Source organism: Canis lupus, chromosome 3 (genome assembly GCF_003254725.2).
Source record: "Canis lupus dingo isolate Sandy chromosome 3, ASM325472v2, whole genome shotgun sequence".
NCBI lineage: Eukaryota > Metazoa > Chordata > Mammalia > Carnivora > Canidae > Canis > Canis lupus.
In genome coordinates this window covers 55,092,334-55,117,500 of record NC_064245.1, presented here as the reverse complement: position 1 = coordinate 55,117,500, position 25,167 = coordinate 55,092,334, and the positions used below count along the sequence as shown (strand labels likewise).

The window sequence follows — 25,167 nt, the reverse complement described above, 5'->3', positions numbered from 1 at the left end:
CTTTGAAGCCCTCTTCCCTGATTCTGGAAATTCTACATTTCCAGGATAGCCCCCTTTCTCTGCGTGGCCACTTGCCTATTTTATCCAGAAAAGAGTAGATCAAAACAAAGAGCAGACCTTGCTTTGCCATGGTCTGATTTAGAGACTTCTCAAACTTCGTAGGTTGTAGTAGGCAGAAGGGCTCTCTCATTCTCGGCCACGCTTGGGCTCGTTGTTATAAACCAGCTAAACGAATCATAGAAGTTTGCCTTGGGGGAATGATAATTTCACTCAGCTAATGTGGCGGGGAATAGTTGTCTTAGTTAAGGACAACTTTAATTCAGGCTGCTAGCTTTTTCTTGCATATGGTTACATTCATTTGTCTCCTCTTACAGATTACTTGTATGATCTTTCCACTCAGACAAACATCAGAATTATTTCCCAGCCCTACATACCAGCTTCCAGAAGCATCGTCTCTGTTCTGTAGCCCTCTGACTGTTAGTTGCATTATTCATGACAAAGGTAAAATTTTTATACGGACAACTCGAACGTTTCGTGATACACTACACTATGCTGGATTTCGAGACAGTGATCAGGATGGCGTAATTTGCTAACTCTGGTCTTTTTAAAAACTTCATTTTGAAAATCTAGGGTTGCTTTTTTTTTTCTTTACCCTTAGTTCTTGAAACTTTGCTCTCATTAAGTCCTTTAAAAAATATCTGCAAAATTTTACTTAGAAGTGTTCACAGTTTCATCATTATCTTGCAGCAGCAGCAGCAGAGGCAAAGTTGCACTGCTCGTGTAACTGGCCACCGTAGTTAAAATTATCCTAAAGTATAAATGTCTTTTTTGTGGGTTGGTTTTTGGTGCCCCCACCCCCACCACGGCCCCAGAGCTGACTTTGTTGCATTCAAACGTCCCTCCGTTTTTTGTTATCAAAAGTTTCTGAAGATTGCCTCTGAGATCCTCCCAAATTTAAGTTATAAAAGGAGAAAAAAAACATGTGTCCATATCATTTATACTTTCATATAGTTTTTTGTTGCTTTTAGGTTGCTTTTTTTTTTTTTTTTTTTTAGTGAAGAAGTATTTGGTTTGGTTCGTAAGGTACCATTTGGATATTTTTTACTTTTTGTGTTTTCCATTTTCAGAACTAATCGTTTTAAGAAAAAAAAGGCACAGCTGTTAAATTATTTTGGCACAGAGTTTCTACTTTGATTTATAGAGATCAAAAGAACAAGTATTTTCTCCACCATCCTCTTTGAACTGAGCAACAAGAGAACGAGGCAAGGGTGTCACGCGTACTTTCTACTCACAGGTAGACTTGGCCCAACATCTGTGCCCTGAGTTCTACCTCCCACCTGCCCCTCCTCTGCCAGACCCTTCTCCATGCTTTCATTCTTTTTTGGTCTCTCTTTTCATCCCCATGCGTGCAGTGAGAAAGCAGATTCTGTTCATTCTCTAGTGTTGTTTTTGTATCACAAATTATGCCTACCTGGTTTGGGAGGCTTTCCGGGTCCCTTTTTTCAACTGTGCTCGTGGTAAAGGGTGTCTGCCTGTTGTTGGGAATCCTGATGGTTCCATGAAGCCAGCAGAAAGACTTCTGGCTGCACATCTGGACAGCCCACGCCCATCTTACCCCGAGTTCCTCAATACCCTTGATTATCTGGTAAGCCTTTTTTAACCATTGATGTGTCCAAATCAAGATCCACGTAATGTCCCTACAGCATGCCTCTTAATCTATTGGTTTACACTTTTATCCTTGCAGTTTTTTATGAAAAAATCTGGGCCATTTGTTCTGTAGAATGCCCCCCAGCCTGGATCAATGATCGCTTCCCTCTGGTATTGTTGACATTGTGGCTATGCCTTGGTCCCTAGGAGTTGACTGAGGGGCTTGATCTATTTCAGATTTTAATGTTTTCCACAAGAACACGGCATCCGTAGTAGTACATACCTTTCCATCCAGAGGCAGATGACCTGACCGTCAACTTTCACGTTAGGGCTTGTGGAGTGGTGGTATTCTAATTCTTCATTTATTCACTGGACACTCCTGTAAAGGGAATCTCTGTCTCATCCATGGTTTGGTTACCCTGAAGTCCAGTTTGTATAAAAAAAAAGATATATACTTGATTCCTTCCCTCTGCTAGCGAGTTTGGGGAACAGTTCATTGTCTCCCTAGCATTCCTTAAAGGTGGCCAGTGAGCCTTTCATTTGTTTTTAGTATCCTTTGAATTGCTAGATTTTATTATAGTGAATGACTCACACTGATTTTTGACGAGCCATATTCTCTGCTCTGCTTTTCTTGACCAGTCGAGCTGTATGGCTTTCTTCCCCCAGTGAAGACACGCATGCTTCCCTAGGGCAGACACCAGGAGTTCCTGGTCTTTGTATCCCCAGGAGGCACCCTACAATTACCAGAACATAGTAGATGCTTTAAAAACAAATGAAAACCAACAACAACAAAAGCGATTTGTTAAAGAAATTGGTATCGTTTTTGTTGAACGGCTCGCAGAGGAGGATGGCAGGAGACAAATGTCTGGTCGTCTGGTTGTGTGTCTCTCTCTAGGCAGCCTTCACTGCAGTGCCACCTGCTGCCTCCCCTAGGAGGCCCTCATGGTCTTTCCCTTCTCTCTTTCCCCACTGGCCTTGTTGCCTGTCTGGCAAAGGGGGATACTATTTCCAGAATCCTAGTTGCTGTACCTCTGTGGATTCATATATGTAAGGAAAACTTAAAAATTGAAAGAAGTCATGGAAAAATGAGAGAACAGAAGGTAGGGAGAAAAAAAAAAAAAAACTAAGTCTCACAAAAGAAGTAAGAAGTTAGAAAAAGTGTGTAAGAGGTAGATACTGAGCGGCCTGAAGAGCAGTTTGGTAGAGCCCTCCTACCCTTGAAAGATGTGGTGTCCTGAACCATGAAGGCTGGCCCCGCAGTGAGAATGGGGTGACAGCTTCACTGCGGGAGAAACCAGGTCCTCACCCCACAAGTTGAGGATGGTCTGGTGCCTTAGAAGACATTGCGTATTATAGATCCTGAGTGGCAGTTATCAATTTGCACTACAGCCTCCCAAGACTTGAACATACTAAGGATTGTCTGTATCCACACTTAAAAATATAACTTAGAAACACTTGAAGCCATTTTATGCTATAGTTGGTGACTTAAAAAGTGATTTAGCAGATTGGGTCCTTTGATTTTGTTAGGGAATTAGAATTCTTACCACTGAGAATCTGGCACCGCCATAGACTCTGACTGAAGAGATGACTTCAGACTCTAAACATGGCCTTGATGGATTTCTGCTAGCCACTTTTCACATGATCTTCACATGGCCCTCTCCACAGCCAGCAGGACAATCAGTATGTAAATTAAGAAATACATTTGGCTGCTAGCAAAGCTCCTAACTAACAGTCATCATCCTTTTTGTGCAGCCTTCCTTAAGGCGTGACCTCAGAGTTGCCTTGTGGTCACAAAATGGAATCTCAAGTCCAGCCATCACGTTCTTGTTCCAAGAAGGAAGGAGGAGGACAAGCAAAGAAATCTCTCAGCTGAGTCAACTCCCATTTACAAGGAGCTTTCTGTAAAGCTCCACCTAGCAACTTCCACTTGTATACCACTGGCCAGTACTTAGTCACCTGGTCACCCACAGAGACTCAGAAAGGAAGATCAGGTGAAAGACTGTTGGGTGGGCATCTATAATTAGTGAGCACGGTGCTGCTGCCTCATTCATTCATTCAGTCTTCTCCAGTTCATCCTAGCAGAGGGCCTACAGAGTATCAGGCCCCCTGCTAGCTGCTGTGTGCTGGTTGGGGGTTCAGTGGGCTCTTTTAGGACTGATTCCTTGTGTGGCAACGTTTGTGGAGTTTCTGTGATAGGTATTTTTAGTAGCTCTGTCTCTGTAGAATCAGACCACCTGTGAGCCTTGTTGTGGGCCTTGTTGAGCCTTGTCACAACACTCCTATCGTACCGAGTGGTCTTTTCGGCTCCTGTGTATCCTCGTTAATATGGCTAATAGGCCTCTGAGGTCGGCAGAAACGGTTGCAGAATCAGCCTTGTTAGGCAAAGGTTCCAAGGCATGGATCTGAAGGTTTAATGGGAAGTCAGAGCTAAGTCACCTGAAGCCAGTTGTAGGTTTTACTGCATCCCAGAGAAAGATGTTCCCTGTGGTAAGGGGAAGCAAGCACAGGCTCCCCACTTCTGCATCCAGAGGTAATATTTTTAACACAGGCAAATCAAATGCATTTCATATCTTTTTATAAAGAATTACTTAGAACAAAATCCAGACTCCTTGGTCTGCCCCCCAAGATCCCACGCAGAATGCTCTCTGCTGCCTCTCAGACTCACATTTTCTGCCTTTAACCTCATTGAGTCACTATCTAGACTGGCTCTTTCTTCCCTGAGCACTCAGCCTCTCTTGTGCCTAAGGGCCTTTGCACTGACTGTGCCCTCTACCCTAAGACACTTCCTCCCTCTCCAGTTTTTCACTGGCTCCTTGGTGTCCCTTGGATTCAGTTCAAATGTCACCTCTTCAAAAATCTTGAGTGATGATCTCATCTAAGAGGTACTCACTTATGCCCCTACCCCTCCATGCCACCAAGTAAAATTGCTAGCTTAGCTTTCTGTTTAGTGTATCCATAGCACCACTAACTCTGAACTGATACTGCCTATTTTTTTTAAAGATTTTATTTATTCACGAGAGACACAGAGATAGAGAGGCAGAGATGCAGGCAGAGGGAGAAGCAGGCCCCATGCAGGGAGCCCGGCATGGGACTCGATCCCGGGACTCCAGAATCACACCCTGAGCCGAAGGCAGAGCTAAACCGCTGAGCCACCCAGGCTGCCCTGATACTGCTTATTGTTTATTCTCTGTCTCCTCTAGATTGTAAGCACCTGGACCAATGAGGGACCTCATTGGTGGTGTTCAACACCTTAACCCCCAGAGTGTAGAACAGTGCCTGGCTCATTAAAGTTCAGTAACATTTATTCATTTATTATAAATGAAGTTTCTTTACAGTGTGAAACTTTAATGCCCTGATCTGCAGAACATGGATGATGATGCCTGACTCAGAGTTTGCAGGAATTAAATGAAACCTTAAGTGTTAGCACCAAATACTGATATTTCAAGATATAACCTCTCTCTAGTACCCAAATTGGAGACTGCCCTGACAGCCGTGAGTTCCTTAGTTTCCTCATCCATAAAATGGGGACGGTAATGCCCTCCCTCCCAGGGAGGCGGTGATGAAGAAATGAGACCATGTAGGGGCATGCTCCCTGCAGTAGCTCACACCCAATTAAGTGCTCAGGAAAGCACACCAACCGTGTGACTTTGGGAACATTACTAATCTTCCATAAGTCTGTTTCCTGAAAAGAATGCCCTCCTCCCAGCCACGTGGTAAGCGTGAGACAAGAACACCTGTGAAGTCTCGCCACCATGTGGCAGGGCAGATTCTGGAAGAATATCTGGTCTCACCATTGGGCTCTGAAGTGTCCAGTAGAACTTTCTGGGATGGTGAGAGTGTTCTGTATCTCCAGCCATCTGGTACTGTAGCCACAAAACCACACATACCTGCTGAGCACTTGAAAGGTAGCTGCTGTGACCAAAGAATTGAACTATTTATTTATTTATTTATTGGAGAGAGAGAGTGTGTGAATGGGGTGAGGGAGAGAGAGAGAAGCAGATCCCCCTGCTGAGCAGGGAGCCCGATGCAGGATTTGATCCCAGGACCCTGGGATCATGACCTGAGCTGAAGGCAGATGCTTCACCAACTGAGCCACTCAGGAGCCCCAGAATTGAACTTTTAAATGTTTTATTCTTACTAATTTAAATTTAGCCACATGTGGCTGGTGGCTGCCGTGTGGGGCAGGACAGACTAAGTCACCTGAGAGTACAGAGCGGTCCAGCGAACACGCACGTCAGTTTTGTATCTGAGCCAGTTCACAAACTGCTCCTCTCAAAGCATCAACGCCGTGAACCTGGAAAACCCCAGAGGTCTTCTATAACTTTTCTCCCTCACCTTCCATTCAATCCCTAAGCCTACCCCCCTGAATTTATTATCCTCAGTGGTAGGAAAATACCTGCGTGTACCGGAGATTGGACCCTCAAACCTACCTAAAAACGAGGTCATAACTTTCCAGCTGAAGACTGCAAATAACAGACTCCTCTGGCACATACTAGGTGTGTCAGTAATTTCTGGATGGATGAAGGAACAGATGATCAAACCAGAATTTTGAATGTTGATTCGTAGCACATCAAAGTGACTAATAACAATTCGGAAATAGTCTGATTAAAATGAGTGCGTAAAAAGCAATAATCATGTCTTGATGAGTTCAGAATGTTGTAAACATCTGCTTTATGTTTCTAAAGAATGGAAGAAGTATTAGGATTCCAGAGGAAAGGATGTAAGTTTTAAGAGTTTTCCATATTGATTTGCATGAGTACTTTTCGTCCTGTAATTAGAATTTTTTGGTTTGATTTCATTTTAGAAGTTTTAATTTGTCTTTAGATAATGGTGCTATAATTTTTACCACATCGTGGAATTCTGATATGGGTGGAAAAACTCAAGGGCCTTAATATTGGAAGTTTTCTAAGGCACTGTAATTAGCTTTTTTAGCTCATAAATAATTCCTCTGAGATTTATTTCCATGGATGTTTAATGAGCTTTATTAAGCCTTATTCAAATAGGTTCATATAGAGCCACATGAATATTTCTTTTAAAACAGCATTCATACATTGAATTTATAGATAAAGCTGCTTAAAATTCTGTCCCCAAACTAGAAGCTGCTAAAGCTGCATAGTCTGTTTCAGTCAGTGGTCTCAACTTGAGACGGTCTTGCCCCACAGGCACTTGGAACGTCTGGGGAGATTTTTGGTTTTCAAAACTGGAAGAGAGAGAGGTGTTTCTGTGGTATCTGGTGGGTAGAGACCAGGGATGCTGTTAGTCATCCTACAATGCACAGGACAGCCACCACAAAGAATTATGTGACTCAAAATGTCAATAATCCTGGAGTTGAAGAAGCCTGAGTCAGGTATCAAGAGATACAGAAAAAGCAAGTTTCAATCCTAGGCTATGAAATGTGCTTGGGACTGACTGTACCCTGTGTGGTTTCATTTTGCTGGGCCTGAGATGGAATCACCCAGAGCTTCCTGGGGCTTTGCCCAAGCAAGAGCCTTTTAAGCAAAATCTTCAGGAAAAGAGGAAGTATGTGCTCAAGGACATCTCTCTCTGATTGAAGCAGGTCCTATTTTCTGAATAAATGAATGTGAATTTACTCTGAATGATTCCAACGTCTTGCTCCCAAACAACGAACAGCATCTTGGAGAACATGATCCAAAGAATTTTTTTCTCTTTTAAAAATTTCCTTTAAAACAGTCGTATTTATAAGAATGTAGGTTGTGAAATATTGCAGAGGCTGAGTATGGAGTATGGAGTATGCTGGTAGCTGTTGAGAATGCAGGTGGCTGGTCCCTCGGTCAGCTGGCGTGGAGAGTCTCAGGGATGTTTGGGAATCTGGACAGCATGTTAGGTGTGCTACAAACAAGGCGAAGGCTGCCTTTAACATTCTCATTGGGACCAGGTGTAATAGAAATTAAACTCATTTTTGTCCTTCCAATCAAGAGAACTATATCATTATGTGTGTAGAAATATAGATGTGTATTTTCATGTATTTAATACATTTGTATATGTATATAGAAGTAGAACCTTTATAACCAAAGTCTCTATAATTTCTGGCGCAGTATTTCTCAATCTTTTCCTCATTAGGAGACTAGAAATTTTCCCTCAGTTGTGCCTCCCACAGTGAGATTTTTAGTATGGTACCATATACTGTGTTTCTGTTCACGTGTGTGTATCTGCATTTTATACATAAAAAGAATATTTTTTCACCTCCCCCAAGAACTAGTTTTCACCCCATTGGGATGATATCACCCCGAATGAGAGTGCACGCATTATTACAGTAAGAAGATGTTGTAATCACAGGGAGCTCTTTGTAGGATATCCTATGGCTGAGCAAACACACCTTCTGCTTTCTGATACACGTTTGCTCTTTTCTGTTTTGTGATCCTTCCTGAAGGGATCTGGTAACACTGTTACTATCTGCTGCATACCTCATTTATGAGGAGCCCTGTTCCTTTACCTGAAAATCTTGCCCAGCTGCTCCATTCAGGCCCATTGTGATCCAGAAGGAGTCACAGCAATCAATTCAGGTAGATTTTAACCTCTATTGAAGCAAGGTCATTGATTTTTTTAAGACTTTATTTTTTAGAACACTTTCGGATTCACAACAAAATCGAAAGCAGAGATTTCCCATATACATCCTGCCTTGACACATGCATAGCCACCCCATTATCCACATCCCCCACTAGAGGGTACATCTGTGATAGCTGATGAGCCCACATGGACGTGTCATCATCACCTAAAGTCCATGGTTTACGTTAGAAATCACTCTTGATGTCATCTATCCGATGGGTTTGGAATGTATAATGACATGTATCCATCATTATAGCATCATACAGAGTATTTTCACTGCCCTAAAAATTCTCCGTGTTCTATGTCATCTCTGGCAAGCACTGATCTTTTTACTGCCGCCATAGTTTTGCCTTTTCCAGAGGGTCATATAGTTGTAATCATACAGTGTGTAGCCTTTTCAGATTGGCTTCTTTCACTTAGTAATATGCGTGTAAGTTTCCTCCAGGTCTCTTCATGCCTCAATAGCTCATGTCTTTAGTGCTGGGTAGTAGTCCAGTGTCTGGATAGACCACGGTGTATTTATCCATGCACCCACTAAAGGGCATCTTGGTTGCTTCCAAGTTTTGGCAGTCATGTATAAATGTGCAGGTTTTCGTGTGGACAGGCATTTTCAGCTCCTTTGGGTAAATACCAAGGAACATGATTGCTGGGTCATACGGTAAGAGTATGTTTAGTTTTGTAAGAAACCACCAAAGTGTCTTCCAGAGTGGCTGCACCATTTTGCCTCCCCACCAGTAGTGAGTGAGAGTCTCTAATGCTCTCCTCATGAGCATTTGGTGTCGTCAGTGTTCTGGACTTTGGCCATTCTAATAGGTGTGTAGTGGACCGGTATTTTTCAGTAATATTTCTATTGAGATATAATTTACTTACTATAAAATTTACCCTTATAAAGTATATAACTGAGTGGTTTCGCTATATTCACAGTTGTGCAACCATCACTACTATGTAATTTTAGAACATTTTCACCTGAAAAAGTAACTCTGGTCAAAATTTAAAACATCTGTGCTTCAAAGGACACATGAAGAAAGTGAAAAGATAATCCAAGGGCGGGAGAAAACATTTGCAAATCATCATCTGTTAAGGGACTTGTACTAAGAATATATAAAGAACTCTTAGAACTCAATGCTAAGAGACAAACACCCCAATTAAAAAATGAGCAAAGCATCCACATAGACATGTCCCCAGGGAAGACCTACAAGTAAATGGCCAATGAGCTCATGAAAAGATGCTGATCACCATTAGCCATTGAGGAAACGCACATCAAAACCACAGTAAGACACCACCCCATACCCAGTAGGATGTCTATTTCAAGACAGGAACAAAAGTGTTGGGAGGGATTTGGAGAAGGTGGAACCTTCCTACATTGCTGGAGTGGATACAAAATGGTGTGGCCACTTTGAAAAACTGACAGATTCTCAGGTTAAACAAAATTACTATACGATCCAGCAATGCCATTCTGAGGAAGACATAGAAATGAATACGTATGTCCACCATAGACTTACACACAGGGCTCCTTCTGCAGGTGATAGAAATGTTCTAAAACCAGATCATAATATTTGTACAACTCTGTGAATATACTAAAAATCATTGAGTTGGATACTTTGAGTGAATTGCATGATATCTGAATTGTGTATCAATTTAAAGCTATTTTTAAAAAGATGAAAACAGGGGCACTGGGTGGCTCAGTGGTGGAGCACCTGCCTTTGGCTCAGGGTGTGATCGAGGACTGGGATCGAGTCCCGCATCGGGCTCCCCACAGGGAGCCTGCTTCTCCCTCTGCCTGTGTCTCTGCCTCCCTCTCTGTGTCTCTCATGAATAAATAAATCTTTTTAAAAAAAGATGAAAACAAAAAAAACTAATATTCTGCTCCCACAGCCACCCATTAACATCCTTCCTCATCCCTGCCCACTCTGCACAGCACTGGTAACTGCCAGCTGGCTTCCAGCCTCAGTAGATTGGCCTCTTCTTGACGTTTCATGTAAATGGAGTCCTACCACCTGTGACTTTTTGTCCTTGGTTTATTTCACTAAGCATGTTTTCAAGATTCATGCATGCTGTAGCAATGTGTCAGTACTTCATTTTTTTTTACAGCTAAATAATATTCCATTGCATGGGTATGCCTCATTTTGTTGATCCACTCTTCAGTTGATGGACATTGGGGTTGTTTGCATTTTTTGGCAATTATAAATAATGCTGCTATGAACTTTGAGGTACAAGCTTCTATGTGGGCCTATGTTTTCATTTCTCTTGGGCACATACCTAGGGGCAGATTTGCTGGGTCATGTGACAACCCCTGTTTAACTTTTTGAGGAACTGCCAGACTGTTTTCCAAAGTGGCTGCACCATTTTACATTCCCATTGGCAACTGATTTTTAAGTGAAGACTAGTTATATACTTCTTAAAGTGAGTTTGCCAAGTCCCAGGACAGAATCTCCCCTTCCCTGTCCCCACACAAGGCCACAGAATCCTTTAATTGATAGGTGGAGGTTCCCCACCCCAAACCACACACACACACACACACACACACACACACGCACACACACACACACACACACCAGTTTCAGGGCTCTTCTGAACTGTGTAGATTCCACCCAGTGGCTCTTCCCAGGAGCCTCGTGGATGCAGCCCTGTGAGAGCTCTTTCTCTTTAATAATACATACCATTCTTCAGACCTCTCTACTCCCTTTGGAGGAATTCATCTCAAAAATATATGGGAAGCTTTGTTCTTAATACCAGAACTTAGCTGACACGTACCTCTCTGGATTCTCTTTCAGCCGTGTGAACTTGAACATGCAGCTGGGTGAGCGTGTGGGCTGCCAGCCTGGCTGGGCCTCAGCAGCCACCGCGTCCAGTGGGTAGAACCGGGGGGGATCGGCCACGGCATGTCCTCCGTCTGTGTGGACTTTGAGCCTTGACCATGTATTGGGGGATAACCACGTCCACATTTGGATAATTCTCCATTCATATCACTCTTGTTCACTTGTTTCAGGATGGCCCCTGTATAACTTTCAGGGGTGACTGCTTCGGTCAGCTTAGAGGTCAGTGAAAATGTGACTGCTCATCCTGTCTGTACTCTTAATAACAAGCAAAGGGGCACCTGGGTGGCTCCGTGGGTGATGCATCTGCCTTCAGCTCAGGTCACGGTTCTGGGGTCCTGTGATAGAGCCTCAGGTCAGGCTCCCTGCTTAGCAGGGAGTCTGCTTCTCCCTCTGCCTCTCTCCATTCCCCAACCGTGCTCGTGCATACACGCTCGCTCGCTCTCTCTTTAATAAATAAAATCATTTTTAAAAAATAACAAGATATTTCCATCTAACTCATATTCTTTTCTTAGAGAACATTGTGATGCTCCCCAGCCTGCTCGCACCCCCTGAGCAGCAGTGGGAGGTGTTTGCCCCCCCAGGGCCCTGGGCCAGCTGCTCTTCTTCCCAGGGAATAGGGTCCCCCCTCCCGAGGATGGCCCAGTGTGGGCTCACGGTGTTCCACGAGTGTTCCTGCATGGAGGCCCACATCTTGTTTTGTAAGCCCCGCCCAGGTTCTGTACATCACTCACATCCTATGAATGACCTTGTTCTCTTTTGCAGGCTATCAGCTGCAGTCTGAACTGCAGTTGCCAAAGCTTCAAACCGGGAAAGATAAACCACCGTCAGTGTGAGCAGTGCAGACATGGATGGGTGGCCCACGGTAACTTTGTTTTTCCTCCTCCCTCAGCCTCTCCTGTGCCCTCTGAATAACTTAGAGTAATTGGGGAATGGATTTAATGATCTGAGAATGACAGATGACACTTATGTGTTCCTGCCCTTGCCAGCTAACAGGCTAAGAGCTTTATATACGTTCCCATTTTGAATTGTAACAATTCCATGGGACAGGTGAGGTCTTAGCTCAATTCAGCAGATGGTAGAAACTGGTACTTCAGGTATCCCCGGGTGGCTCAGCAGTTTAGCGCCTGCCTTTGGCCCAGGGCGGGATCCTGGAGTCCCGGGATCGAGTCCCGCGTCGGGCTCCCGGCTTGGAGCCTGCTTCTCCCTCCTCCTGTGTCTCTGCCTCTCTCTCTCTCTCTCTCTCTCTCTCTCTCTCTCTCTCTCTCATAAATAAATAAATAAATCTTTAAAAAAAAAAAAGAAAAAGAAACTGGTACTTCGATCCTGTCTTCTGTGGTGATAGAAATGTCCTGTGGTTGAGATGTCTGGGTGACTCAGCGGTTGAGCATCTGCCCTCGGCTCAGGCTCAGGGCATGATCCTGGGGTCCTGGGATCGAGTCCCATGTTGGATTCCCCATGGGGAGCCTGCTTCTCCCACTGCCTGTGTCCCTACCCCTCTCTCTGTGTCTCTCATGAATAAATAAATAAAATCTTTAAAATGTGGTGTGGTCAGTGCACTAGCCTGCAGGATTGCTAGGCAAAATTCAGAATGCTCAATTAAATTTAAATTTCAGATAAACAAGAAATAACTTTTTAGCCCAAGTATGTCCCAGTGATTATTTTTAGTATAAATATATCCCATTTATTCACTGTTTACATGAAATTTATGCTCACACTTACCTGGGCATCCTGTATTTTTATTGGCTGAACCCAGTAATCCCACACGAGCCCTTGTGGCTGCCATGTACTTGAAATGTGACTCTGAAGAACTGAATTTCTGATTTTAGTAATTTAAGAAAGAAAATAATTTAATAAGGTAAAAATAATCCAAAATTTAAAATGTAATCAATTTACCTAGCCATGTGTGGCTGAAGACTGTCGCATTGGATGGTATGGGTTTTGGTGGTTAACCACCGGACGCGGTGTAGGAAGAGGCACAAACCCAGATGCATCAGATCCCCAAGACTGCGTTCTTCACCAACAGACCCCGTTCTTTCCGATTTAAGCCTTTTGGTTATGTAGCTGCCACCTTTGTGTTTATGCCTTTTCCTTGCACCTGTCCTATGCGGGGCTATTTTTTACTCCATAGGGCCGGGGAAGGAAGAAAAGAAGGGTCTCAGGCCAGTCCATCTTATTTTTAGAAGTTCCTGTGAGTAACGTAGAGCCTGATAGCCTGATTGTTAATTATTTGCATATTCCTGGGTTTTTTTTTTTTTCTGTTTGAACACATGATTGAGAGCTTGTGCTCGCCTGCTGCCTAGGTAGCATTTCTTTGAGAAGTAAAAATCCTTTAAAAGGGTATTTCTTGGGATCCCTGGGTGGCGCAGCGGTTTAGCGCCTGCCTTTGGCCCAGGGCGCGATCCTGGAGACCCGGGATCGAATCCCATGTCGGGCTCCCGGTGCATGGAGCCTGCTTCTCCCTCTGCCTGTGTCTCTGCCTCTCTCTCTCTCTCTCTCTCTCTGTGACTATCATAAATAAATAAATTTAAAAAATATATTTAAAAAAAAGGGTATTTCTTGGGGATCCCTGAGTGGCTCAGCAGTTTATCACCTGCCTTCCGCCCAGGACGTGATAGTGGAGTCCTGGGATCGAGTCCTGCCTCGGGCTCCCTGCATGGGGCCTGCTTCTCCCTCTCTCCCTCTCTCTCTCTCTCTCTCTCTCTGTGTGTTTATCATAAATAAATAAATAGTATTTTTGGGGACGCCTGGGTGGCTCAGTGCTTGAGCGTCTGCCTTTGGCTCAGGTCATGATCTCGGGGTCCTGGAATTGAGTCCCACATCGGGCTTCCTGCAGGGAGCCTGCTTCTCCCTCTGCCTGTTCTCTGTGTCTCTCTTTGTGTTTCTCATGAATGGGTGAATAAGATCTTTAAAAATAAAATAAATAGAAATAGAAGAGTATTTCTTCAATTTGATCTTTCAGCCCTGAGCAAGCTGAGGATCCCCGCCGTGTATCCCACAAGCCAGGTGGAGATTGTCCAGTCCAACGTGGTGTTTGATATCAGCAGCCTCATGCTCTACGGGACCCAGGCCATCCCTGTTCGCCTGAAAATCCTATTGGACCGGCTCTTCAGTGTATTGAAGCAAGATGAGGTCCTCCAGATCCTCCATGCCTTGGACTGGACCCTGCAGGATTATATCCGGGGATATGTGCTGCAGGTACAGGAAGCGTGGCCACCGTTGTCCTGGAATGTCTTCTCAAATGCGTGTGCGTAGGACTGCTATAACCCCATTGCTGTAGCCGTTGGTGGGCATCCTTTTCTAGCGGCTGAAAAACCCCCACCTTACATTCTGGGGAAAATCCAGTGTTTTCCTCAAGATACCTGTGAAACCTCCAGACATGTGCTGTTTATTTACATATTCTCCGATTTGGGCATCACTAAGCCAGCTCACCCACAGGAAAGCCTTTGCCCCGTGTTACTATCCGCAGGCCACCGCCTGACACAAGACACCGTCTGTGCCAGGTTTTCATGAGGGTGTGGGGTGAGAAAGGAGCGTTCCAGAACCACACAGACAGCTGCAGTTCATGCCACCCTGTTGCTGGCCTTCCTTCCCAGGCTCCATCATCCTGGGATATGTCTGTGTTCCGGTTCCTGCTCATTTTCTTTCCTTGCATCCCCTTTGGCCTCTCCGTGTGTTCTCTGCATCCCTCCTTTGTGCCTTTCACCCCTTGTCCTTCTTGTTATTTTGCAGAGTAGTCTTACCTCCTTCTAGTCCATGTCATGGGGTCACAGCCACAGGCAAAGAACTTGTTTCCTGGTATGAATTCTATCATTTCTCTGACGTAGGAAGCAGCTACAACTTTTTTTTTTTCACCCTTCACACTACACTTGAAAATGTTAAAGTTTCAATGACGCGGGATGAATCTACTTCTAAGACTGATAATATACACTTCATTTTGACTCAGGTTGGCCATGTCACCAACACAAACACTTAATCTTTTGTCTCACAGGGCAGGTAAATTCTCTTCATTTTCCACTCAAAAAGCCAGAGGCACAGAGTGCTTCTAAATCCTGGCCAAAGTCAGACCCAGGATTTGAACCCATTTCTTTCTAACTCTAAACCCCACAATCATTCTGTGGAGGCCTATTTGCTCACCTCAGGCGCAGGACCCCCAGCAAGCTAGAAGCAACCTTTTATGTAGAGTAGCATTATGATCTTACATTATGACATAGATCAATATTTAATGATCCTAATAATCTTGCTTTCTAGTGTTAGGATTAAAAATATGGAATCAATTACCTTGAACCTCTAGTGCATCAAAAATTTATGATGTTACATCCCTCATCATCTTCAAAACTCTTCCATGCATTGTGAAAAATCTCAGTAGGCCATCAAATACATGTTCTGTGATAAAATATTTATTGTAGTTTTGGGAAAAGTTAGGCCTTGCTAGAGTTTGAAAGATCTCCAACGCTCCAGTGTAATTACAGCTCTACTTTGTGAACACGGGCAGTAGATCAATACAGGTTCATTTGTTTTCTGATGTTAGTTGCTGGGGAAGATTATTAAACTTGCAGCAAATAAATACTTGAGCTCTGCCTGGGTCTGACTGCTCCGTCTCTACTTCCTAGATAAAGAAGTTACTATTGTACAGATGATACATATTTTCATTTTAGTGGGGAAAATTATTACACCTAATGCAAAACAACCAATTGCTTTGAAATAAGATGGAAAATAATCACCAAATTTCCTTCAGGCTTGAGTAATATTTTATTTCTCTCTTTTAGAGCACCACTTACATTTGTATGGTTTATTTCCTGCACAGGGTTTCTGGCCTAGGAGATTAGCGTGAGTGGGGGCTAAACTCTACAAGCCCTGTGCGTGTCCAGAGGGGGTGTTTTGCACAGAGGTGCCCTGTGGGGCTAGTGAAGGCCCTGACCATGTGACTCTTTCTAGCGAAGAGGGTCAGGAGTAGTAAATTAATTGCACTTTTTGATTCTGGTTTGGGTTTTAGGATGCATCGGGAAAGGTGCTAGATCACTGGAGCATCATGACCAGTGAGGAAGAGGTGGCCACCCTGCAGCAGTTCCTTCGTTTTGGAGAGACCAAGTCCATAGTTGAGCTCATGGCAATCCAAGAGAAAGAGGAGCAGTCCATCATCATCCCACCGGCCACAGCGAATGTGGACATCAGGTCTTTCATCGAGAGCTGCAGCCACAGGAGTGCCAGCCTCCCTACTCCTGTGGACAAGGGCACCCCCGGCAGCCTGCACCCCTTTGAGAACCTCATAAACAACATGACTTTCATGCTGCCTTTCCAGTTCTTCAATCCCATGCCTCCCACGCTGATAGGATCGCTGCCTGAGCAATATGTGCTGGAGCAGGCGCAGGACCAAAGTCAGGACCCCAAACAGGAAATCCATGGCCCTTTCCCCAGCAGCAGCTTCTTAACTTCCAGCTCCACCTCATTTCAGACTGAAAAGGAGCCATGTCTAAACTGTCCAGACACGATTACTAAAAAGGAAGACAGCTCCCACTTAAGTGACTCCAGCTCATACAACATCGTCACCAAGCTTGAGAGGACACAGTTGTCCCCCGAGGCCAAGGTGAAGTCAGAGAGGAACAGCCTGGGTCCAAAGAAGGGCCGAGTATTCTGCACGGCGTGTGAGAAGACCTTCTATGACAAGGGCACGCTCAAGATCCACTACAACGCTGTCCACCTGAAGATCAAGCACAAGTGCACCATCGAGGGGTGCAACATGGTGTTCAGCTCTCTGCGGAGCCGGAACCGCCACAGCGCCAACCCCAACCCGCGGCTGCACATGCCCATGAACAGAAACAGCAGGGACAAGGATCTCAGGAACAGCCTGACCCTGGCTGCCTCGGACAGCTACGAGCGCCCCGGCTTCGCGGTGACCTCTCCGGACTGCAGGCCTCTGCCAGGCTACGCTGCTCCGGGGGACGGTGCCACCGGGGGCCAGCCAGCCTTCCCGAGCATCGGCCAAAATGGAGTACTGTTCCCCAACCTGAAGACCGTGCAGCCGGTCCTTCCTTTCTACCGCAGTCCAGCCACTCCGGCCGAGCTAGCCAACACCCCCGGGGGGCTGCCTTCTCTCCCTCTCTTGTCCTCTTCAATCCCAGAACAGCTGGTTTCCAGCGAAGGGCCATTTGAGGCCCTTCCCAAGAAGAAATCCCGCAAGTCCAGCATGCCCATCAAAATCGAGAAGGAGACCGTGGGAATAATTAACGACAAGAGGCATGCTCTCAGCTCAGATGAGGATGTGCCCCTGCAGGTGGCCAGCGAAGACGAGCCGGAGGCCTGCAGTCCTCGGTCAGACAGGCCACCCGAGGAGCGGCACGCACAGGCAGGAGGCCCCGGGAGACCCCTCCCGGCAGGGGACAGGGTCTGCCGCCTAGAATCAGGGATCGAGTTGAGCAGAGCCATCTGCAGGACCCCTGAGCAGGCCACGCAGCACTCAGAGAGGGAGGCTGAGCAGAAGGCAGCAGTGACCGCAGTGCCCAGGGAGATCGAGAGTGGTGGCCGTGAGCTTCAGCTCACACCTGGGCCAGAGCCATGTGTCCCCTTTCCTGACTACATCAAACTTCAGCAGCGCCTGCTGGCCGGTGGGCTCCTCAGTGCTCTGTCCAACAGAGGGATGGCTTTTCCTTGTTTCGATGATTCTCAAGGGCTGGACCACATGGGTCAGCACACGTTGGGAAGGCAGAAGGAAGAGAATCGCTTCCAGTGTGACATCTGTAAGAAGACATTTAAGAACGCTTGCGGTGTGAAAATGCACCACAAGAACATGCATGCCAAAGAAACGCACGTGTGCACGGTGGAGGGCTGTAAAGCCACCTTCCCTTCTCGCAGGAGCAGAGACAGGTAAGACATCTATTGGCAAGCATTGCTTCTAAAGCAGGGATGCTTAAACTTTAATATGCATCTGCGTCACCTGGAGTTTGTTAAAACACATACTTCTGAGCCCGGCCCAGAGTATTTCTGCTTCATCAGGTTTGGGAAGAGGCCTGAGAGTTTGCATTTCTGAGTTCCCAGGTGATCTTGCCCTTGCCATCCACGGTTTGAGAAACACCGTTCTGTAGAATATTCAAATTTTCCATTCCAAATATAAACTCATTTGGCCACAAAACCCGACCCAAAATTACATGAAGCTATGGGTTGTCTTTTTTCTTAAATCTCCCTTTGTGTGAGTTTTTTATTATATATTCATTGCAGAACTACTAATGGATTTATTACAAGGACAGGAACAAAATATTACAGTTTATGCATTATTTGCCTTCCTAAAGTCTGAGACACTCTGAATTCAGAAACACATCTGGCACAGATGGTTTGGAATAAGGAATTGTGAACTAGGCTCACGTGAAGGAGAGGTTAAATCATCACCATAGCTTCCCAACACTTGCCTAACATTTCATTTTGTGATACGAAGCCCATCAAATGAAACCTTTTCTCTTATGTCTGGTTAACCAGCTATACTCAAAAGGAAGAATGACTGCGTGGTTGGGGAATTTTTAATAATTAAGATATAAGAGCAAAGGCACTTATTATTAGCATGTTGCTTCAAGGGTTTGTGATGTTGGTTGAAAGATGAGAACTGTTTGGGTGCCAGCTGTTGGTGAGCCTCACACAGCGTCAACCTGTTTGCCCAGTGCCCAGGCAGACAGTGTATCTCATCACTCTGGGGACACAACATTGGCATTACTGTCTTGCTTGTGCCTCTCTTCATGAACTTAGTCACAACCCCAGCCTGTGAACGGAAGCACACACATAACTCAGAGGTGACCCCAGAAGGCTTAATGGAAGGACTAGCTTTCTGACGAAATGCACTGGTTCACGGAATAGTAAAATGTTCCATTTGCTCAAACAAGCTTGACTTGAAACAATTCAGCATCCCCATGACCTTAGTCCAACCTCTAAGATGAAATTCATTAAGAAGGTGGAGATGAACAGACTGCCATACACATTTCTGCATAGGGCTCATAAGAACATATTCGCATTGAGCAAAGAGGATAGAGCATGAGTGATATTGGTTAAAACTCCAGCTTCTGTTGCTGGCATATTGAACCAAACCACCAGGATCCCCTGATTTGCAAACTCATCCTTCTCCTTCATCCTTCCAAAAGGAGGGTTTGTTCATGGACAAGCTGTGATGTTGAAAAAGAGATAGTCCTATCAAGCACATTATCCTTGACAGTTAAGATAGTGTTGTGGCCTACAATGTTGCACTAAATTAGAAGGCGTATTGAATTTAACATATTATACCTTCATTTTCTATTTATTTTTTCACGTAATTAATATTTTCCTATATTCTGGACATAATATATTGTGGACACCAGCCTCCTCCCCCCACTACAGGAAAGCATCTTGAATTCTGAATCTAAACTACAAATTCTGGTGGTCTGGAACTTGGAATGCATTTTTAACTAGAATCGGATTAATATGGCACCATTTTTAAAAGAGCTTTGTCGACAGACTGGGGGCCACCATCCTGTCTCTGGGTCAGCGATAAGAACTGTGTTGTTGGGATAGCTATCCTCCCCTCTGGACTCTCAACAGCAGTCACTAGGACCACTCAGAAAGGGGCTGGGATAGCACCCTGGATGCTTAGTTAGCCAAAAAATACTTAAGAACTTTCTGTTAGTTGCTGTAGACCCTGCTCGCAAAGGCCAGTGGGGGAGACAGAGCAGTAAAGAGCAGAGACTGAATGTAGTGGCTGCTGTAATGAGAGAGACTCTGACAGGTTGCTGTGGGCACATACTGGCAGCCCCTGACTAGACTCTTTGAGAAGTTAGGGAGGGCTTCCTGGAGGAAGGGGCATGACTAAACCAGCAGCTCTCAGACATTTTGGTCTCAGAACCCCTTTACAAATTCTTAAAACCCCAGGACCCTCAAGAACTTTTGTCTGTTTGGGTTTATAAGTATTGATGTTTACCGCATTAGGAATCAAAACTGGGAAAAAAGATTAGTATTCATCTCATCATTTAAAATAATAAACCTAAAAAATAAATAAAATAAAATAAAATAATAAACCTATTATATGTTAACATACGGAACATTTAATGAAAAATAACTCCGTGTTCCAAAACAAAAAGTCAGTGAGAAGAGTGGCTTTGTTTTACATTTTTTGCAAATCCCTGTAACGTCTGGCTTAGCAGAAAACAGCTGGCTTCTCACATGGGCTTCTGCATTCGACCTGTTCCAATACCACATGTCACGTAGCCTCTGGAAAACCACGGTATGCTCATGAAGGAATGATGGTGAAAAAGGCAAATAATGTCTTAGTATCGTTATGAGATGAGCTTTGACTTCAGGGCACCCCTGAAAGCGTCTCAGGGACCTTGAGGGGTGGCCAAACCACACTTTGAGAACCACTGGTCTTAACGAGGCAGAAACAGGGGAGCAAGAGGGTGTGGGGTTAGGGATGGAAGACTCAGGGCTCACACACACACACACAAACACGGGCAACAGGCACGGCATTAGCAGTCCTGGACACAGGAAGCCTGGGATGTGGTCCAGAGGGTTTTGCAGCTGTGGTCGTCCCTGGTTTTAGGGGATGTGGCACCCAGGAAATGCACCTAACCCTCCAAGGCTTAAGGAGAAGGCTGGAGGATGCCAAGGGCTCGCTGTCAGTGTTCATGGTATACCCGGGCCCAGAGCTTTGCTTTGTTGCAACAGGGACTTTCCTTTGCAAGGTTCCAGGAAACCTGTCTGTCTGACTTTTTTTTTTTTTTCAACCACTCTTATGTGCTGGGACCTGCGTGTCAATCTAGTGTCTGGTTTTCTGCCGACATATACCTGCCGCTTCCACCCAGAACGCTGACATAATCACAGGGCAGAGCTGCTGTTGATAAGAGTTGTTTGCAGAGTGGGTGATCTGGGAGAACAGTTCTGATTATGTCCAGAAAAAGAATGTAAGGCCTAGAAGAGACACGTCGAATAGCAAATGTTAGACGTTTTATGAAATAAGATTAAATTTCCACCCGCCCTACCTCCTACTGTGTCTTTGAGGTTGCGAAGAGAACACTCAATTCTAGTTATTTTGGTGGAGGTCCATTCCCCACCACCCACCACCAACCACCCCCCCATGTGGTCCTAGCATGCATCTCATCTGTACCGATAGCGAGAGGTTTCTTCGCTGTTGGGAATCATTTTCTTATATTGTCTTTAAGCTTGTACTCCTATAGGAAGGGCTATTTTTGCCGGTCAGAAGTCGGCAGGGGATCTCTGAGCAAGGCCGAAATTGATTTACAAGTTACATCCAAATGATATTGTGTGAGCAAGAAGCATATGTCATAATGGATACTCATTATCTGCCCTTGAGGAGTAATCATTGGGTAGAAGATTGGTGGTGTGTTCAGTGCTGCATTTGCAAAACTCCCGTCTGGTTTCTAGTGAAACGTTGCAAATATGAACTGAACCTAAATTCTCACTCGCTCTCTCTCGCTCGCTCTCTCTCTCACACACAATTTGTAGCCAGTCAGATTTTCTCACCTATAGCACTTCTGTGGTGATGTGAGAGCAAATGCTGTAAACCATGACACAAGCCATATAGAAAACTAAATTTCCCAGTAGCCACGTTAAAATATAAAGAGACACAGGTGAAGTAAGGATTAATTATGTATTTTGTTCCATTCAGCGTATCCAAAATATTATCATTTCTTTTTTTTTTTTTTTTTTTTTTTTTAAATTTTTATTTATTTATGATAGTCACACAGAGAGAAAGAGAGAGAGGCAGAGACACAGGCAGAGGGAGAAGCAGGCTCCACGCACCAGGAGCCCGATGTGGGATTCGATCCCGGGTCTCCAGGATCGCGCCCTGGGCCAAAGGCAGGCGCCAAACCGCTGCGCCACCCAGGGATCCCAATATTATCATTTCTGTCTATGACATATCCATGCGTCAGGTGCTCACTAGACACATAGGGGTAGCTCTCCTACTGCCACACTGGAATATAATTCTTGGTTTCATTGTAAAAAGTCCTTTGCTTAATTCCTTATTGTGACCATTTCTCTGTGAGATCCCCTGGTTCCAGTATCCCAGGGGAATTGAGCTAACTGAAGTAAGCTGGCCATTCTCTGTAGATGAGGTATGGGAAATTATATGTCTGTCACATGGTAGAAATTAAGAATACATATTCCCGTCTTCTAGACTATAGGCTTTCCTGACCAGTGCTACCTTTTGACAGGGACTGAACAGCACTGGATCAGTGTCCACCGACATGCATTTCATCCCACTCTCTCTAGGGTCGCTTCTTCCACGCCACAAGATTTTTCTGGTATCTCCCTAGCGTCTCCCCGTTGAATGATGACTGTTTTTACAACTGCCCAACCCATTGCTAACCATCTTTTCACTCTTGTAGACACAGTTCAAACCTAAACCTCCACCAAAAAGTGTTGACCCAAGAAGCACTGGAGAGCACCGAAGACCATTTCCGTGCAGCTTACCTTCTGAAAGATGTGGCAAAGGAGACCTACCCGGATGTGGCTTTCACTCAGCAAGCCTCCCAGACATCTGTCATCTTCAAGGGAACGAGTCGGATGGGCAGTCTGGTTTACCCAATCGCCCAGGTCCACAGCGCCGGCCTGGAGAACTACAACTCTGGTCCGCCAAGTGAGGGCACCATCTTGGATCTGAGCACTACCTCAAGTGTGAAGTCAGAGAGCAGCAGCCACTCCTCTTGGGACTCAGATGGGGCGAGTGAGGAGGGCACCGTGCTCATGGAGGACAGTGATGGGAACTGTGATGGGCAGAGCTTTGTCCCCGGGGAAGATGAGTACCCCATCTGTGTCCTCATGGAGAAGGCTGACCAGAGCCTTGCCAGCTTGCCTTCTGGATTACCCATAACGTGTCACCTCTGCCAAAAGACGTACAGTAATAAAGGGACCTTCAGGGCTCACTACAAAACTGTGCATCTCCGCCAGCTTCACAAATGCAAAGTTCCGGGCTGCAACACCATGTTCTCATCCGTTCGCAGTCGAAACAGACACAGCCAGAATCCCAACCTGCACAAAAGCCTGGCCTCCTCTCCCAGTCATCTACAGTAATATGATGGTGGCCCAAGCACACTAGGATAAGTGTTCACCACAGTTCAGGAATAGTCCAAAGAAAGGTCTCTAATTTTGTTCATTAGCACCCTTGAGGCAAGCCAGGCAAAACATCTTTGGGTTAACTTGATAGTCTCGTGTGGCAAGGTTGAGCAGAAGACAAGCCTTGTTGGAAGTCAACTTTGGGGCAGTCCTTCCTATTATTTTTCTTAGTCTAAGGGGTTTTTTCCCCTGACATAACAAAAACTCACAGAAACACGGTTTTTCCCACATTTGTTTACACATTCCCTGGAATTGTTCCGGGGCTGCAGATGGACGATGGGGCCCAGGACCTTGGGGCAGCTTGACGTAGGCCTGCAGTGTGAAGGGTCAGGGGAGCGCCCTGGAGAAGCAGACTGCCAGCACGGGTGAGGAGCCAGTCCCAAATATCACATTTTTCAATTCCTGCTTTTAATGAGTCTGAAATCCAGACTCGGGTTTGGGAAAGTGACTTTTTGAGACTGTTTTGCCTCTGTGGAGTGGAGAATTGCTTTTATTTTTTTTTTCCCCCTTCAGAGGTCTGGTGGACCTCTAGGAGTTCCCAGAAGAAGCAGGTGGGCTTCCAGCACATAGGAACCAGGATGTTACCAATGCTGTCTGTTCCCGCTGGGTAGCGGGAGAGATTTCATGCACTTAAACATAGCAGTCTTCAATTTAATTTAAAATAGTTTTGATAATATTTAATTTGTGTTTGTTACATGAGTAGTTGGGGTGAGTGCAGATGTGTCACAGTATGACCTCTGGGTCTCTGCTGGAGAGCAGATCAAGGGTCAGCCTGAACTTCAGAACGCTGTCTATGTCCATTCAGTGAACCTCAGAGTCTGGTCATTTCAGTCCCCTGTGGTTGGAGTGCAGGCGTGATCGTGGCAGGACATTTGTAAATACTCGGCTGAAGCATCTAGAGAATGTGGCTCTGACCGTTGGGTATCTTCAGAATCACTGGGTCCCTCAGTCCTCATCCTTTTATACACGTGTAAGGTTAGGATAAACTTTCCAAGTTACACGATAGAAGAATAATAGGGCGTTACTGCTATACTGTACGTCTTAATATTTAACTTATTCTGAAATGTACCCCACACCATTGTACACATTTGCTGTTTGTAGAAAGGAAGTTTCATCGGTCCTGTAAAAAGAGACCATCTCTTGAAATTTGGCATTTATGGTACTCGGAAAGCCTGTGGCAGGGAGAGAGAAATTGGCTTTGTATTAAGACTTCAGGTTCACCTTCTTTTAAACTTACAGTTAAAGTAATGAAAAACACCCTCAAAGAGAATCGGAGGTTATATGAGAGAGATTATCCTCCGCAAATGCTGACAACCTGTTGTGGATTGTTTCAACATTTTTTAAAAAATAAATGTGACAACCCTTGGTCTCTGCTTAAAGTGAGATGTATCTTTCCACTGTTTTGTTACTCAGCTGTTTATTATTCCAGTTTCCCCCAAAGTAGCACAATTTGTATACAAATGAGTTTTCTATGACTTAATAAAAATGTATGCCACACGTTTTTGTTTAAAAAGGCAAACATTTGTAAGACTGGTTTTGTTACATGGAGTTCATGGTGCACGCACACTGCAGTCTTTCACAAACACAATGTACGCGCTCACTCGTGCACGCAGGTGCACACACATGTTACAGATTTTACAGAGCTGAAAACCCGGGAGGCCAGGTGGGCAGGGAAGAATGGCCGTAACTATGGCCTCATCAAAACAGGGAGTGCGGCTTTTTTTTAAGATTTTTAATGCCTGCTTCTCCCTCTGCCTGTGTCTCTGCCTCTCTCTCTCTGTGTGACTATCATAAATAAATAAAAATTTATAAAAAAAAAAAAAAAAGGGATCCCTGGGTGGCGCAGCGGTTTGGCGCCTGCCTTTGGCCCAGGGCACGATCCTGAAGACCCAGGATCGAATCCCACGTCAGGCTCCCGGTGCATGGAGCCTGCTTCTCCCTCTGCCTGTGTCTCTGCCTCTCTCTCTCTGTGTGACTATCATAAATAAATAAAAATTTATAAAAAAAAAAAAAGATTTTTTATGTATTCATGAGAGACACAGAGAGAGAGAGG

At 45.0% G+C, this 25,167-nt stretch overlaps 1 protein-coding gene across 3 annotated transcripts in view; it reads left to right on the top strand.

Annotated features, from left to right (window-relative positions):
* Window positions 1–24,633, top strand: part of BNC1 (basonuclin 1) — a 27,736-nt gene extending 3,103 nt beyond the window's left edge. For 2 of the 3 annotated variants that reach the window (XM_025437870.3, XM_049108510.1), the window contains exons 2-5: window positions 11,796–11,895; window positions 13,993–14,228; window positions 16,027–17,894; window positions 22,388–24,633. In XM_025437870.3, the coding sequence (XP_025293655.1) occupies window positions 11,796–11,895; window positions 13,993–14,228; window positions 16,027–17,894; window positions 22,388–23,072 (2,889 nt within the window). In that variant the 3' untranslated portion in view covers window positions 23,073–24,633. Of the gene's footprint in view, window positions 1–175; window positions 502–11,795; window positions 11,896–13,992; window positions 14,229–16,026; window positions 17,895–22,387 lie in introns of those variants that run through there. The other variant, XM_049108509.1, reaches the window with a different exon arrangement.
* Window positions 24,634–25,167: the final 534 nt, after the last annotated feature.